This window comes from Lichenostomus cassidix, chromosome 13, assembly GCF_008360975.1.
Source record: "Lichenostomus cassidix isolate B80296 chromosome 13, HeHo_3.0, whole genome shotgun sequence".
NCBI classification, from domain to species: Eukaryota; Metazoa; Chordata; class Aves; order Passeriformes; family Meliphagidae; genus Lichenostomus; species Lichenostomus cassidix.
In genome coordinates this window covers 8,039,054-8,053,662 of record NC_139494.1, presented here as the reverse complement: position 1 = coordinate 8,053,662, position 14,609 = coordinate 8,039,054, and the positions used below count along the sequence as shown (strand labels likewise).

Here is a 14,609-nt window from a genome sequence, read left to right as displayed (position 1 = left end):
AATGAGGACAGCAAGCAAAATCCCTCTCACAGGTGAAATTTCCCCTAGCCAAAGAGGGCAGTTGTTTTGCTTTCCATCAGGAGCAGTTTTAGGGAGACTGGGTGATTTCTACCCTCACCAGGAGCTGTGCCCAGGGTAGGACAAGGATTCCCTTCCTGACTGTCTGCACGCTGCTGGAGCTCTGCTTGGAAGAGGTGGGAATCCTTGAGTAGTAACAGGAGGTTTCGGTGAGCCGCCAGCTGCAGGGGTGGTGTGGCAGCAGAACAGCTTCGTTGAGAGTTAGAACCAAGTTTTGCTGAAAATGACTTTCACCTGCAGCATGGAAGTGTTTCATTCCCATGTAGGAGAGTTTGTCCCTTGTGAATTGATGGGCTGAATTCCCACCTTTGCACCTCATTTTAGCCACTGCTATGACCTGGCATTTGTTTTTTGGCTGAGATTGGACCCTTGAGAATCTCTGTGACAGTGGATGTCCTGTCCTAAGTGGTGATTCCTGCACAGGGCAGGGGTTGTGGCACAGTGGCACAGGGGAGGACAGAGGTCTTGCAGCAGTGCTGGTATGTGCCCTGCTGGGATTAGGGATAATCTGTCTGCTTGGTTTCCCTGAGATGCAGAAATGTTCATTCATGACCTCAGGGTGATCTGGAAGATGCTGTGTGGTGGGTCTGTGGCTTCAGGTTGGTTTTTCCCAACTGCACCTACCAAGGTGTGGATATTTTTAACAGTGAGACTTCATGGTGTCTAGAGGGTGGTGGATTCTCTAATGAAGATGTTGCTGTTGGTCACCCACTGCCTTGCAATGGTGCAGGGTTTGTGGGTGATGTGGCTGGGCTTTGCTAAGCAAGAGGATTGCAATGGTTTTGTCAGGCTTTAAAATCTTCGAAAATGCAGATTAGAAAGGCTTTTGTATCTCATATGCAAAAATAAATGGTGAGGGCTCTGCAAGGCAGGATCAGATGATGAGGTGAGGAGCTGTTCAGCATGTGGTGGCTCCTCTTGGAGATCACACTGTTGGGTCGGTTTGGTGGCTTCTCCAAAGGGCAGAACTCACCTTGTCTGTGCTCAGAGACATGGATGAGAGTGGCATTTCTCTTGACAGGAAAAACTGAGTAGTTTGCTTTCTCTGCAGTAAGGACAGGAGCTCCCCTGATGCGTTATTAAGTCTATTTTTAGTTTGGCCCAAAGTGAGTGCGCAGTGACTTGGTTCTTGGATCTCTCTCCTGTCTCAAGTGACCTGTTGGATCCTGTTGCCCAGTTGTTAGTCATTGCTGGAGGTACATCTGGCATTCCTTCCTAGGTGTGAGTGGATCCCTGCTCCAGGATCTGCCTTCTGGAATGTGGGGTGCCCACATTCCTGCCCAGAGAGCTGTGTCCTGGGGCAGTAGTGAGGAGTTTTGTTAGGTTTTGTTGATTTGTGTCCATGTCCAGCCACTGCTGTTTGTCATGGCTGTGGATCACCACCCTGGGCCCTGCTCTGAGGCAGAGTCCAAGAGAGCCTTGCCTGCAGGGCTGTGGATTAATATTTTTTTCTGTTGGGCAGAGAATGCTCTCCAAGCAGCATCTTTTCTGTACGCTGCCTTCAACAAAATACAGTTTGCAAGTCAACACAAGGAGATTTATTTTTAAGTGTGTTAGTCTAAAAATAGATTTGAAATAACAAGCTTGTTTGTTGTATGTCTTTAGTAAAGACACATGAAATTTGGTGTTAACTCTGTTTTGTCAAAGCAGGGTTCCTCTAGCCAGGCATGGGTGTGGAGGGAGGGCAGGGAGCTGGGCAGTGCAGCACTTCAGCCCCCCGGTGCCCTCTGGGCTGCTCCATTCCATGCCCTTTCTCCATCAACCCTTGACATTATATGTTGCTGAGATGGAGAACAAGATGGGTTTTGTTTTCAGACTCTGGTCGGTAAATTCCCTTTGACAAGGAAGTTCAATGGAAAAGTCAGAATGTGGGGAAAACAAGAAGGGGGAGTTACTGAATAGCCTGACCAAAAGCAAGTATCATGCATCAAATAAAGGCAGCCATAAAACTGGGTTGGAGCTGTGTATTGCTGAAATCACTGCTTGAAAGCAGAGGGTTGAGAACCCAAAGGACCTTGGGTGCAGGGTGGGAGACCTTGTGGCATTGCTGTTCCTGCTGACACAGACTGCCAGGAAACCCTTGGCAGCACTGTCCAGACCTGCCCATCTGTGCCAGAGGGCCAGGGTGAGCCCTGCAGCTTTTTCTGAACCTTTTGTCGTGTGCCAGCTGGGAGGGTGAAGGCTTGTGCTGCAGCTTTCCTGGAGGAGCTGGCCCCGTGCCCTCATTGGGAAAACTGCTGGCAAGGGGATGTCACAGCTTTTGGAGCATGTTGGGCTCTGTTGCTCTCCTGTGCCCCTGGAGCCCATGGAGCCCACAGTCAGTCTGTGAAGCTGCCCCTGCTCTCAGGCTGGACTAGCAAATGCTTTGGTTTTTTTTTAATCTCTTTGTTCTTTATCAAGGACAAATCTCTTGAGGGGGTTTTCCCTCCTTCTTCACATCCTCCATTTTCTAACTCCTTTTTCACCAGACCTCTCACCTCCCTCAAGTTAATTCGTGTTTTGTCCCTGGCTTTTTTTGGTCCTGCTTTGCCCAAACATGTGCAAGGCTGTCTTTGGGCGGTGAGGCTGTGAAAGGTGAAGCAGCATAGTGGCCTTACTGTTCTGAAACAAAGTGGTTGAAAATTCCCCTCAGTTCACGAAAGGAGTCAATTTATGTAACTGATGCCTATGTGGACACTGATGTAAGGTGTGAGGAATTACTTGGGCATCCCTGGAACAAGGGCTGGATGTTCAGGCTGTGGCTAACGGCTTCAAAATAGGAGGCCAGGAGTTCACGTGGGCTTAGTGAGGCTGTGGGGAAGGCAGTGATGGTGCTGATGAGGGTTTAGTGGGATGGTTCAGGCTGCCCTGATGATAAATTAGGCAGCTGTTCTATCATCATCTTCCCAGCTGTTGAATCTCAAGCCAAGGTAGCACGGGATGTACTTTGCCTGCCTTAGTGCAGGAGGGGTCAGGCCAGTTCCATGGCAGCTGCTTGGAGGAGATCCGGGGTGTTGAGCAGCCCCATGAACTATTACTCAGACACCTGGTAAAACTTGTTCTTTTTACTCACTGTGAAGTTATCTCCAAGTTACACAAGAAATTCCTTAACAGGCAAGAAGAGTGTTAGTGTGTTGTGCCAGAGGAGGTTTAGATTGGATATTAAGGTAAATTTCTTTGCTGAAAGGGTTGTCAAGCCCTGGAACAGGCTGCCCAGGGAACTTGTATCCCTGGAGGGGTTTAAAAGACGCATAGATGTGGCACTTGAGGAACGTGGCTTCGTGGTGGACATGGAAGTGCTGGGGTAACAGTGGGGCTTGATGGTCTTAGAGGGGTTTTCCAACCTTCATGATTTTATCATTCCCAGTCCGATCCAATTGCAGCCCTTTCTTTTGGTGACAGCACTGGGGCTGTTGTGCACAGGGCCGGATGACTGCTGGAGGACTGGCAGCATCTGCCAGGCCCAAGATGCAAAGAACCTCAGGGTGGTTGAGTTGAATTTATTTCCTGACTGTAGTGTCAAAGCATAAATTCTTAAAGGTTCAGCTTTGATTCCTTCTATCTAAAATAAATCCTGGAAGCAGTTTCTTCCCCCTCAGTTTGGTGTGTGTGCCACTGCTTGGATAACTGAGTAAGAAGATTCTCTATCTATTCCTGCACTTTTTACAGAGATGGAGTTTTTCTGGAAGTTTCTGTGAGAGAAAGCCCAGTAATGAATCTGCTGGACGTGTAGCCCCAAAAGTCCCTGGAATCTCACGTAGTTGATGTTCCTCCCATCTCCCCCAGCTCCTGGGGATTTTGTTGGGGTCTGCTAGCTGTGAGCAGCACAGGCAAGCTGCTGGAAGATGGGAAGGATGACAATGTATGTTCTCAAGTTTCCAGTAAAAGTACAACTGAAAAAGTGAATCACAGCTTCCCCTCTGTAGCTCCTCGAGGACTAATAGAGAGGAAAACCGGCAGCTTTCCAGAGCAATACACAATGGTTTCAGCTGAGAGGAATGAAGGAGGAGAAATCCTGCAGCTTCTTCTTCACATAGTCTGGACAAGCTAGGTCTTTTGGGGTGCTCAGCAGAGCTCAGCTCCTGTGCTGCTCACCTGGCAGGATGGATCCAACATCTTGAGGTTATCATGGTGAGGTTCACAATCCTGGGAAGTTCAAAGCATCGGCTGTAGCTGCTTCCAGACTGAGTTCAGCTTCTAGAAGGCTAATGACCATAACAGTGATAACAATCGGTTGTGAGCATAGTGATGTGCCATGGTGGGAGATGAAGAGCAGTCAGGAGATGGGCAGGACCCTGGAGTCACCCCCCAAAGAAAAGGGTGAGATATAATAATTGATTATTCTGGTGGTTTGCGGCTGCATGGTCACAGATGGCAGTGACCTCAATGCAGGCTGGCACTTCCCCAAATGATAAATCTTAGTTTATAAGGGGATGGAGAAATTAGAAATTTGGTAAGACACAAAAATTCTTGCAACTTAAAAGCAGCTCTACAAATGTTGAGAGTGAGACTTGCAGATCACTACCAGGTGAAAAAACATTCTGGTAAAATACATGAGCATATGTAAGTAATCTTTTGAGAATGACTCTGAGACTTTTAGAAAGCAAGTGGTGGGACAAAAGATGTCTGCAACTTTGTTTTTTTAGTGATGTCCTGTTAATGGGTCCATTTCCCACGAAGCCCTGTGTGGAAGGCCTTGCCCTAACCTAGGTCAAGTTATTTTTCTTGGGATTGTCCTAGCTGCCTTTAAGAGAACAGAGTCGTGTAAGTGCAGGTTAATGATTTCCACATAGCTGCCTTTAATCCCCTATAGCACATCTGAAAGCACTTTTCCTGTCCTTGAGCTGTAAATTAAACAACTCGGAACATTTGAGTGATGCCTGATCTGTTGCCTGTGACGTATAAAAAGTGTGCTGGGTTTTTACTGTTGCCTGAACAGAAAGCTCTGACTGTTGGTAGGGTGAACCTGCTGCTGTGGTGTCTTGGGGTGACTTTGCTGACTCCCAGTCCCCATCGTCCTGGGGCTTCTTCTGGGGGGTGCAGGGGACCCCTGTGCTGCTGGTCCTGCTGGGGATGTGGGCATGGGGTGTTCCTGCAGCCAGGGTTGGGGTGTGAGCTCTAAGCATCACCCCCTCCTGCAGTAGCTGCCGGTAGCATCGTTCTCTCAGGCAGAGTCATCTCTTAATTATTTTGGATTATTTTGGATTACATGGTATTTTGATGTTTCCAGGGAAGAGAGGGAGTCCCCCTGTGTAAGCACAAAACTCATCAAACTTAGAACTTGCCTTTCTCTTTGGTGAGGCTGGTGTTTCTCCCAGTCCCCTTTGCTTTGCCATTCAGAATGCCAAGTGGAGCCCAAATTGTGCTGTATCAGCTTGTTTCAGTGTAGTTCAAGTGGAAGCTGGGGCTGATGTTAGCCTGGATTTGTTCAGGCTATCCCTGGAAGCTGTTAGAGTTGGTCTTGATTATACCAAGAACTTCTGGTCACTCTGCAGAACTGGTGGTGAAGCCTTGAGTTTAATCATTAAAACATTAACCAAGAATGAGCTTCTCCATGCAAACTGAAGTCTGTCCTTGTCTGTCATTAAGTATAAATATGCCCATAATGACTTTTGGAAAGCACAGGTTTATCTGCTTTCTGGTATAGACTGTGATCTGTGTCTGGGGTATGGAGAGCTGGGAAGCGCTGGCAGTAGTGGTGACCAAATGCTGTACCTTCACGCAGAGTGAATTAATGCTATCGCTCCTATCTTCTGCAATCAGAATCACTTTCTGAAGCTCTGTTCTTATTTACTGGCAAGTTGAAGTCTTTGGGGATGCTTTAGTCTGTGTCTGACATGTGAGCTCTGGAGCTGAGTGGAGGAAATGTCATCATGGACCCTTCTCAGGGCACTGTGATTGCTCGTCGAGCTGGCTCAGTGCAGGGGAAAGCACGGAAATAATAATGGTGATCCCTGCCAATGTAATTAGGCATTTCCATTGTTCTGGGCCTCCAGATTTGATTTTCAGTGTGGAAGCAATATACACAGCACCAGATCATGGCAAAAAGCAAGTTGGCGTTGCTGGGAAAGCTGATGTTCCTGGGAGGGACTGTTTCCTTTGTCCCAGTTGGAAAGACCAGTTTCTAGTGAATTGTCCCAGCCTAAAATCAAATAATTACAGTAAAGATAAATTATGAGAACAAGATATCTAGCTGTTAGAGTAATCACTCCCTGTTGAAAAAGCTGTGATGGCAGCAGTGAGGATAAAAAAGCTGAAATCCTCAGGGGCTGGATCCAAAATGTGTTCAAGTCAGTGGGAGTCCCTGCACTTGGTAGGTTTTGGGTCAGACCCTAGATTTGGAAAGGCAGCTTTGAATGCTAACTTGTATAGCTGCAAAATACCAAAGATAAAAATCACGTCTAGAATTCCTGGATAAAAATCGTGCTTCTTGTTTTTCAAGCTTGGACTCTGCAGATAATTAAACTGAAAGTGAATGTGGTATGTGGCCGGGGTGAGAGTCCACAAAGGATGCTTGGATGCATCTGTGTCCATGGAGCAAGACCTACTTTTGTGAAGTGGTGCATATGCAGACTGTGATAATAAACAGAATAGTTTGTGTGTTGAAAGCTTTACCTTGAACTTAATGGAGATTCCATCTGCCAGCTTAACCTCCTTGCATCCTGAACAGCCTGTGTATGAACCTGCTGAACCTTGCCCAGGCCCCTGCAGATCCCTCATACTCTGAATGGAGGAGATCTGTCCTGGAGATCACATTCCAGCTGTGCCCCCAGATGCCTCTGTGGGGGAAAAAATGACCAGGCACATGGAAAATCTTTGGATAGTGACAGCATTCTGCTCTGCCTTGGCAGGAGTGAGGATGCATTTGGGAATGGAAACTGTATTTTTAGGGCTTTTTCTATCTGGCAACTGTTGAAAGGGTCAAGATGATTCATACAGGGTGGTGTAAGCCTTCTCCCTGAAAGGTGTTTATAGAATTCCTGATGTGGTCTAGCACTCAGGCCTGCCAGGGATTGCGTATATATACACACTTTATATATATACATATATATATACACATATGTAATCAGGATACTTTCTGAGTTCAGGACCAGAATAAAGGGACAAAGCCAGGAATATGCAAAACAGGAGCCACCAAGAGCCTGTCTTTTGATTTCTTGAACCAAAATAAGTTTGTCTCTTAAACCCCAAACTGAGACAGAGCCTGTAGTTCAAGGATGGTTTTGAGCTTCATGGTTTTAATAGCATGAAACTGTCATCTTCTCTATTTACCATTGCACTGTTTCTGAGGATAATTTTGGACAAATGCATATATAGTATGGGCTTGCCGGGAAATTAATATATGCTATATATATATGTTTGGCTTTTGGGTTTTTTAAATTGTGGTTTGGGTTGGGTTTTTTTCCATTTGTTTAATTGCTTTTTTGTTTTGTTTAAAGAGCCTGTTTCTTTCTTTGGGATTTTGTGGGTTTCGTTTGGGGTGGGGGAAGGGGGGTTGCTTTGGTTTACGTTTTTTTAAAAGCAGTTTAAGTTGAGTTTGCTTAATTTTTCACTGCAGAGCTGAAGGGAAGACCTGGTCACCCCCTGTCCTGGAAGATGGCAAGGCTCAGGCATACCGGATCAACATCGAGCCAGACCCACAGGTATGGCAGCTGCAGCCCTGCACACCCACTGCTCTCCCAGCTTGCTTTTGGGGAGAGGAGATCCATGTCTGGAGTCTGGAAAGCCCTCTGCTCCTTCTGCTGTCCTTCCAGAAGTGAAGGAGTTTGCATGTCAGATTTTAAGGTCTGTGCAGGTCTGTCTGTGCTTTCCTTGGACTCGTACAGCCCTGTTTCCCACGGTAAGCCAGATCCTGAGCTGATCTGGCATAAGCCAATCTCTATCACTGCCTTCTGCTTAAACCAGGCTTTTCTGGATCAGCTTGCCAGGGGCGCAAGGAGGCTGGGCAGCATGTGGAGGGTAGCACCCAGCACTGACCCCCCTGAGGCTGTGACCAAGCACACAGCCAGCGTTATTTTGGATGGAGCTGTCGGGAGCCCTCTGACAGCACTGCCTGGTGCCTGTCCTTCCCGGGGCACAGCACACCCAGGGTCTGTCTGCACGTGCCTCAGCTGGTGTGCCTCTACCTTGGCTGCTTCCAAAATCCACTGCACCCTCCCATTCTCAGGACAGTGATTCACCTCCCATGGTGGTGGATTTCTTTTTTCTTTGTAATGTTCTCATCTTTTTTTTGGGTTTTTTTCCTCTCTCACTCCTTTCTCCTCCTTCTCTCTATTTTGCAGCTTCTCTCTTCCCTCTGTCCTCAGCTCTGTTTGCTGGAGCCTTCTGCCTGTATCCTGCCCTGCATTACTATCCTGTCTCCTGCAGCAGCCAGGCAGTGGATGGAGCTGAGCAGGTCTCCATCTTTCCTACCCATCTCTTGACTAATGGTTTGTTAGCAAGGTCAGAGATGTCTCTCACTCTTCTTTGGCTTCTCAATGGGAAGAGGAATGGGATTTCTCTTCTCCCACTCTGCTTATGAGGTACTGGATTGTCAATTTTTGGATGTGCTGGTTCATGCTGTAGAGATGTCTGGGTAATAAGGAGGAGACATGGGGAATATATGGGCAGAGTGCAGCTCCTGCTGTCTGGCTCACCCTTGAGTGTGTGCTGAGCTGATGTCTGTGCTGCAGCTTTCCCAGGGTGCCCGAGGTCATAGATGGCAGGGCTGGAGCCTGCTGAGGCTTCTCACTGCTATAGGGTGGCCACCCCTCCCAGGGCAGTGGCAGAGGCCCTGGGGCTGCCTGCAGCCTTCAGAATGCCAAAGTACATCAGTTCAGGCTGACAGAGTCCCCTGTGCTTGCCCCAGCAACAGGGGAGTGCTCTTGGCTGATGCTGAGTGTTCAAATATTGCTCAGATGGTCTCCTTCTCCACAGAGGTGGTTTAGGTCATGTATTATTTTGTGCTTTTCACCCAGCCATAGCAAAGTGCACACTTGCAGGTTCTGCTGGTCTAGCTCAGCTGTTCCTTTCCAGAAAGGCTTTTAGAATGTCCTGACAAGGATCCCAGGTGCCCCCTCAGCCCTTCCTTGGCTCAGTCCAGAAGGAATACAAGAGCTGCAAGGATGGAAGAGGGGGGATGATGGTACAGGGAGTGGTGTCTCCTTTAGCGTGGAATGGGGAGAAAGCACTGGCAGCAGGAACCCCGCCAAGTGATGAGGACAGGGGTGAGATCCTCCAAACCCCATGAGAAGCTGGCCATTCCAGCCATGTGGAATTTGCAGATATTCTGCATTCCTGCCCAGGGGCAGTGGGCAGAGGCACAGCAGCACTGACAGAGCTGCCCCAGTACTGCACACCAGCGACACGTGGGGCTGTTTGTCTTCCCTGCCCTGACTGACAGCACAGGGTGATCTGTGAGCTTGGGCTTTGCGTTCTGGCCATGTTTGCATCATTTATCAATTACAGCCATCTTTTCTGACAGATATTTTTTCTTAATAGACTTTAATGTGCCCAAACCCTATGAATAATATTAAATGAGGAACAAATGTGCAGCAGTTCCACTGCCAGATACAACATTTCTGAGGTTTAATGCAGATTGGATTTGAATCTGACTATTAATATATGTTACATATGGATCTTTTTAAAAATTAGACAGTTTTATAGAATATAATGAAGGGGGTAGGGATGGACTATTCTGAATCCAGACCTACACTGAAAATATGTAAATCTGGGGAGTAGGTGGGTAACGCAGATGTGTTTGTGGTAGGGCACCGAGAGAGATATGTGAACAAGAATACAGAATTACAGGCAGCAGATTCCTGTTCTTGCTCCTTTTTTTTCAGTGCCTGTATCCATATGTTGTATTCCCTAAGGGCTTTTTGGGTTTCCCAGAAGGAGTTGAAGGCAGTTCCATGCACACCCCCAGGTTGCTGTGCTTGCACCTAAGGTGTGCTGGTTCACTCCTCTCCCCACACCGCCTGTGCCTCCAGTGTGGTTCATGTAGACAGCTTGGGACACTGTGCCAGCAGCTGTGCTAACCCAGGTGTGATCTCTGATGTCCTCTGACCTGTGTGAGGCTCAGGGTGACCATCAGGAGAGCCAACCCTTGGTGCAGGCATCCCATCTGCTGGGAGCAGAGCTTCCAGGCATGGCTGGAGTCCCTGTGGAGCAATGCCAGGTGACCCAGGGCTGTCCTGTACTGTGTTCATTCAGCCCCTCTAGCAAAGGCACTTACTAGATTGTGAGAAAGAAAAATCTCATTGTAAAGTAATAACTTGGCTCAATATATGCAACCTTTAGGTGCACTTCCTCGCATCTGGAAAAAAGCAATCTGCTTTGAAACACAGGGAAAAACTTCTGCTGGAATTCTGCCCTTGAATCACAAAGAGTTTGGGGGTTGTCCCTGAAAAAGGTTTTGAGAGTTTTACCCCAAGTGGCCTTTGCAGTAATGTAGAGCACATATCCTTTCTTCTTCCAGGTTTTGTTCTATTTGCTTTTTTGTCACACTGGGCAAAAATCTGTTGCAAATCTTGACTTGTGACTACAGTAATTCTTGTTGGAGGCCCTGAAACGTGAGCATAAACAGAATGCCTCAGTCTGGGTGATTTGCAGGAAACCTGTATTTCTATTATTACAGTTTAGTTTATTTGGGTGCAATCTTTGTCTTGAAGGCCGTGAGACTTGCAGTTATCTTCCATGCAAGAGAACTTTGAAGGTATGGAGTGGCGAGTGAGTTTTCCTGTCCCCTCTTTCTAAATCTATTGTGGTTTCTCAGTTGAACTTTGTGGAAAACCCCTACTCAGAGACCAAGAATGTAATCAATCCTCCTTATTCAAACTTTGATTAATGCTGTGACTGTGGGGAATAGCTGCCCTCACCACTGAAGAAGCTGGAAATGCAGAGCCGCTTTTTCACAATTAGCGGGAACAACACTGAACAGGATGAGTGAGTCACCTTCGGGAAATAATATTTTTTTTTCAAAACAGATTTTGTTATCAGTTGGTTTCACTAGACTAGTCTGTCCTTCACAGCAAGAATCTACAGAGGCCACAAATGCAGTGACATTCAGGCTTGCATCCTAAAGAAGGGCTGCCTGTCTGCTGGACCTGGAGCTGGGTGGAGGTGGGACCCACAGGGGTGCTGGGGGCAGCTTGGAGCTTTCCAGCCAGCAGTTGTGATTCCCATCATGACATCACTGCTGATGTGTTGGGATCCCCAGTCTCACTTTACATGGTGTTGGTGTCCTCGTGGGCACTGGCCCAGCCACTCCTTCCTGGCACACGAAGGGAGCAGGAGCACCCATCCATCAGTTTCTGGAGATTCCACTGTTTCTGGCTTCCTGTAGTGTGAGCGCGCTAGTCAAAATACAGCCATGTGGTGCTAATAAAAAGAGAGGATGTTTGTTTTCTTGTCCATTCCCAAGCTGCCGGAATTGGCAGCTCTCTGGCCCAGGGGGGCTGGAAACATGGGCTTTGGACTGTAGGGACCCTGTAAGTGCTAATTGACAGTAGATCAAGTGTGTGGGTGGGAGAATAATTGCAGCAGAAATTAAATTGGCCGCACGTAGCCAGAGCTGAAATAGGATGTGAGTCCTCCCAAACCTGGCTGCTTGGCTGAAATAGCTGTGTTGGGTGAAAGGCTGGGTTTCCTCTGGCCGTGCAGACAGGGAGAGGCATTTCCCACTGCAGTCTGTTGGGAATGGCATCCTGGTGCTACTCAGCTGGCCCAGCAGCATTCTCAGGAGAGGGACAAGGGCAGTGGGTCAGTGCTCTTGGTCCTCTCTGCTGCTGTGTCCTGAGCAGTGGCTTTCCCAGTTTGACCACCCAACTAGGGGATGAGCTCTGGGCAGTGGAGAAGATCTGGTCTCTCCACAGTGTCAGGGGAGTTGAACAGGAAGGATGAGAAGGCTGTTTCTGCTCATCACTTATGAATTATCTTTCCTCTGTGTTTTTCTGGTCTTGACACCCAGCTCTCAGTCCAGAGATTCAGTTAGTTTGCCATGACTAAAACCCAGGTGCAAGGCGTGTGGCTTGCCGTGTGAAAATGCCAGCCAGGATGGTGTGAAGAGGAGGAACTGGGACAAACTTGCATCTGCTGTAGCTGTTTGAGCAGCCTGACCCAGGCAGCGCAGGAAACCCAGCACTGGGTGTGAGCCAGGCCAGTGGAAATGTGAACACACCTTCGTTTTCTCTTCTCAGAGGGGCTCAGGTGTGTGTGGCTGCAGGACTGAGGAGCTGCCACCTCCCATTGCATGTGGCCTCCACCCAGCGTGAGCTCTCCGGCACCATTCCTGGGAGTTTTTCATACTTGCTTGGCCTCACAAATAATATTGCTGCTGATCATGCTTACTCCTAATTAAATAAATAAAATCACATGTGGGCTTGAAGGGAGTCTGAGCCTCTGGTGCTGCAGCTCTGGGCACCCAGGGACAGCAGTGGTGTCCCACAGCAGAGCAGGGTGGGCAGTTTGCTACTAACTTGTCCCTTAACACTGATTTTAACACCTTTAAAAATGTCTTAAATATGCTCATATTTACTTTTTGCTATAGTTTTTTTGGGTTTTTTTACTAAGGGCAAATGTCGCCTTATTTAATTAACTGAGTAATGGATTTAGTTTAAGTAAAATTAACTTTAATTAAATGGAGTATTTGTTTTAGGTTCTCCATGGGTTGCTGCCGTGCAGAAAACTTCCATGTACTTTGGAAAAGCCTGGCATAGGCTGTGCTGAGTTCTGTGAGCTGGGGGTTAAAGCCTCCTTACTGGAGAGGTGGAATTTCCTTTCTCAAGGTGACTGACCTTCCTTCCTCCCCTGGTCACAGGCTGGGATGGGCCATGCCTGCTCCTGGGAAAGCTCTTGCCAGGACCCCCAGTCCCAACCAGCTGGGCACAGTCTGGCGCTCTCCTGGCGGAAGGAGGAAAAATGTCTGCCTCGTGCTTTGGGGAAAACAAAGGATGAGCTCATGCCCTGGCACAAACCCGGGTTCCCTTCCATGGGAACTCGCAGCTCGTTGTTTGAGGACTGATTTAATAGCAGAAACATGCTGAATCCTGACAGCCGCTGTGGGTGCATCAGCCATGAGCTCTGGGTGCTCAGGCAACATTTCACACCCAAATACAGGGTTTTTACACCACAAAAAAACCACTGATCTAATTTACTGGGTGAAGAGGTTACACACACATAGCTGTGCACTTGCGTGTACTTTTTCCTGTGATAAAATATTGCATCACTTGAAAGCAAAGGAGTTTTCTGAGTACCACTGTAACATCTTGAAGCTGTGACCTTTTATGTCAAATACTCTATGTAACTCTTGGATAAATTAACATCTTTAAGTGAGTTTTGATAGTCCTGGTATATGAAAGAGGAAAAAAATCTTAAGGATAAAGAAGGGAGAAAACGGGAATGGAAATTTTAAAACGGTGTTTTCTTCTGTCCACGTAACTCGAATAGTTTGCCCTCATTGAGGGTATATAGGAACCATACTGAAATGGTAACAGTGGGGGCTGGTCTAGGAAAAAACAAAATGTTGTTGGATTAAGTGCTGACACAGACGTATACGGTGTTATTTTACTTGATAACATCAGTTTCAGTGATGACTCTATTAACACAGGTAAGGAAACTGCTGCTTGTGTACTCAGAAGTGCTGAGTGTTTGGAAGCAGAGGTGTAGCTCAGTGTTTCTGTTCTTATCCATCAGGAAAAACACCTTATCCTCTTTCATTTTTCCTTGTGTCTCACTTAAGAGGAATTAATTGCTCTTGGAGGTCATTTAAGTGACCTGCTGGGGTGAGAGCATGTGGAGAGAGCCATCCCCAGTGGTGCAGGGAGGGATGCTGGGTGCTGGAGGGATGCTCACTGTGGTCCCTCAGATGATCAGGCTGAAGCAGCTGCCTCCATCCCCTAAAGCGGCTTGTGCCACAGAGGGCTGGGAAAGGCTGAGACACATTTTTGGATCTACCTGAACTTACCTTTTTTTATTAATTAGTAAAAACAAAAGGTTGGGGCATGCCAAAATGAAAAAAATGTATTATCCTATTGCTTTTGCTGTGTTTTCCGTTGTACCTTATCCTGGCTTTTACAGAAGGAGATGTTCAGATAAGCCACACTGGGAAGTAGGCACCTTTTGGTTTTAAGCATGTAATATTGCTGTAGTCTGAAACTTAGCTTGTTGCCAGTGAAGCTTTTAGTTTCAATTAGCTGCTGATAATGATTATGGAAAGAAAGTCAGAAAGTGAGATATCATAATACCTGAAAATCCAACAATTCCCTGACTGAGAGAGGGGAGAGACACAGTAAGCTGGAAAGCATGAAAATAATTAGTATTAAATTCACCAGGTTTATTCTTTAAGCCAAACACCAGATGGTGAAAAGAGTGATTCAGTGGAAGCATGGACTGAAATGGGAACAGCAGCATCTTCCCTGGGAGAAAGGGGCCAGGCAGGAGGGCAGGTGGACACTTGCTGTGATGATTTCAGGTTTTTTCAGTTTGTAGTGGATATTATTTCCTGTCAATGGGGGGGAGGCTGATCCAACAGCAGCTTCAGCCCGACAGCTGCACTGAGCAGTTCCTGGGCT

The 14,609-nt window shown here is 47.3% G+C and overlaps 1 protein-coding gene across 1 annotated transcript in view; it reads left to right on the top strand.

Moving 5' to 3' along the window:
• The window catches only part of PDLIM4 (PDZ and LIM domain 4), a 47,534-nt gene that overhangs the window by 17,081 nt on the left and 15,844 nt on the right, over positions 1–14,609 (top strand). The window contains exon 3 of the mRNA XM_085073500.1: positions 7,616–7,700. Coding sequence (XP_084929626.1) covers positions 7,616–7,700 — 85 coding nt within the window. The remainder of the gene's footprint in view (positions 1–7,615; positions 7,701–14,609) is intronic.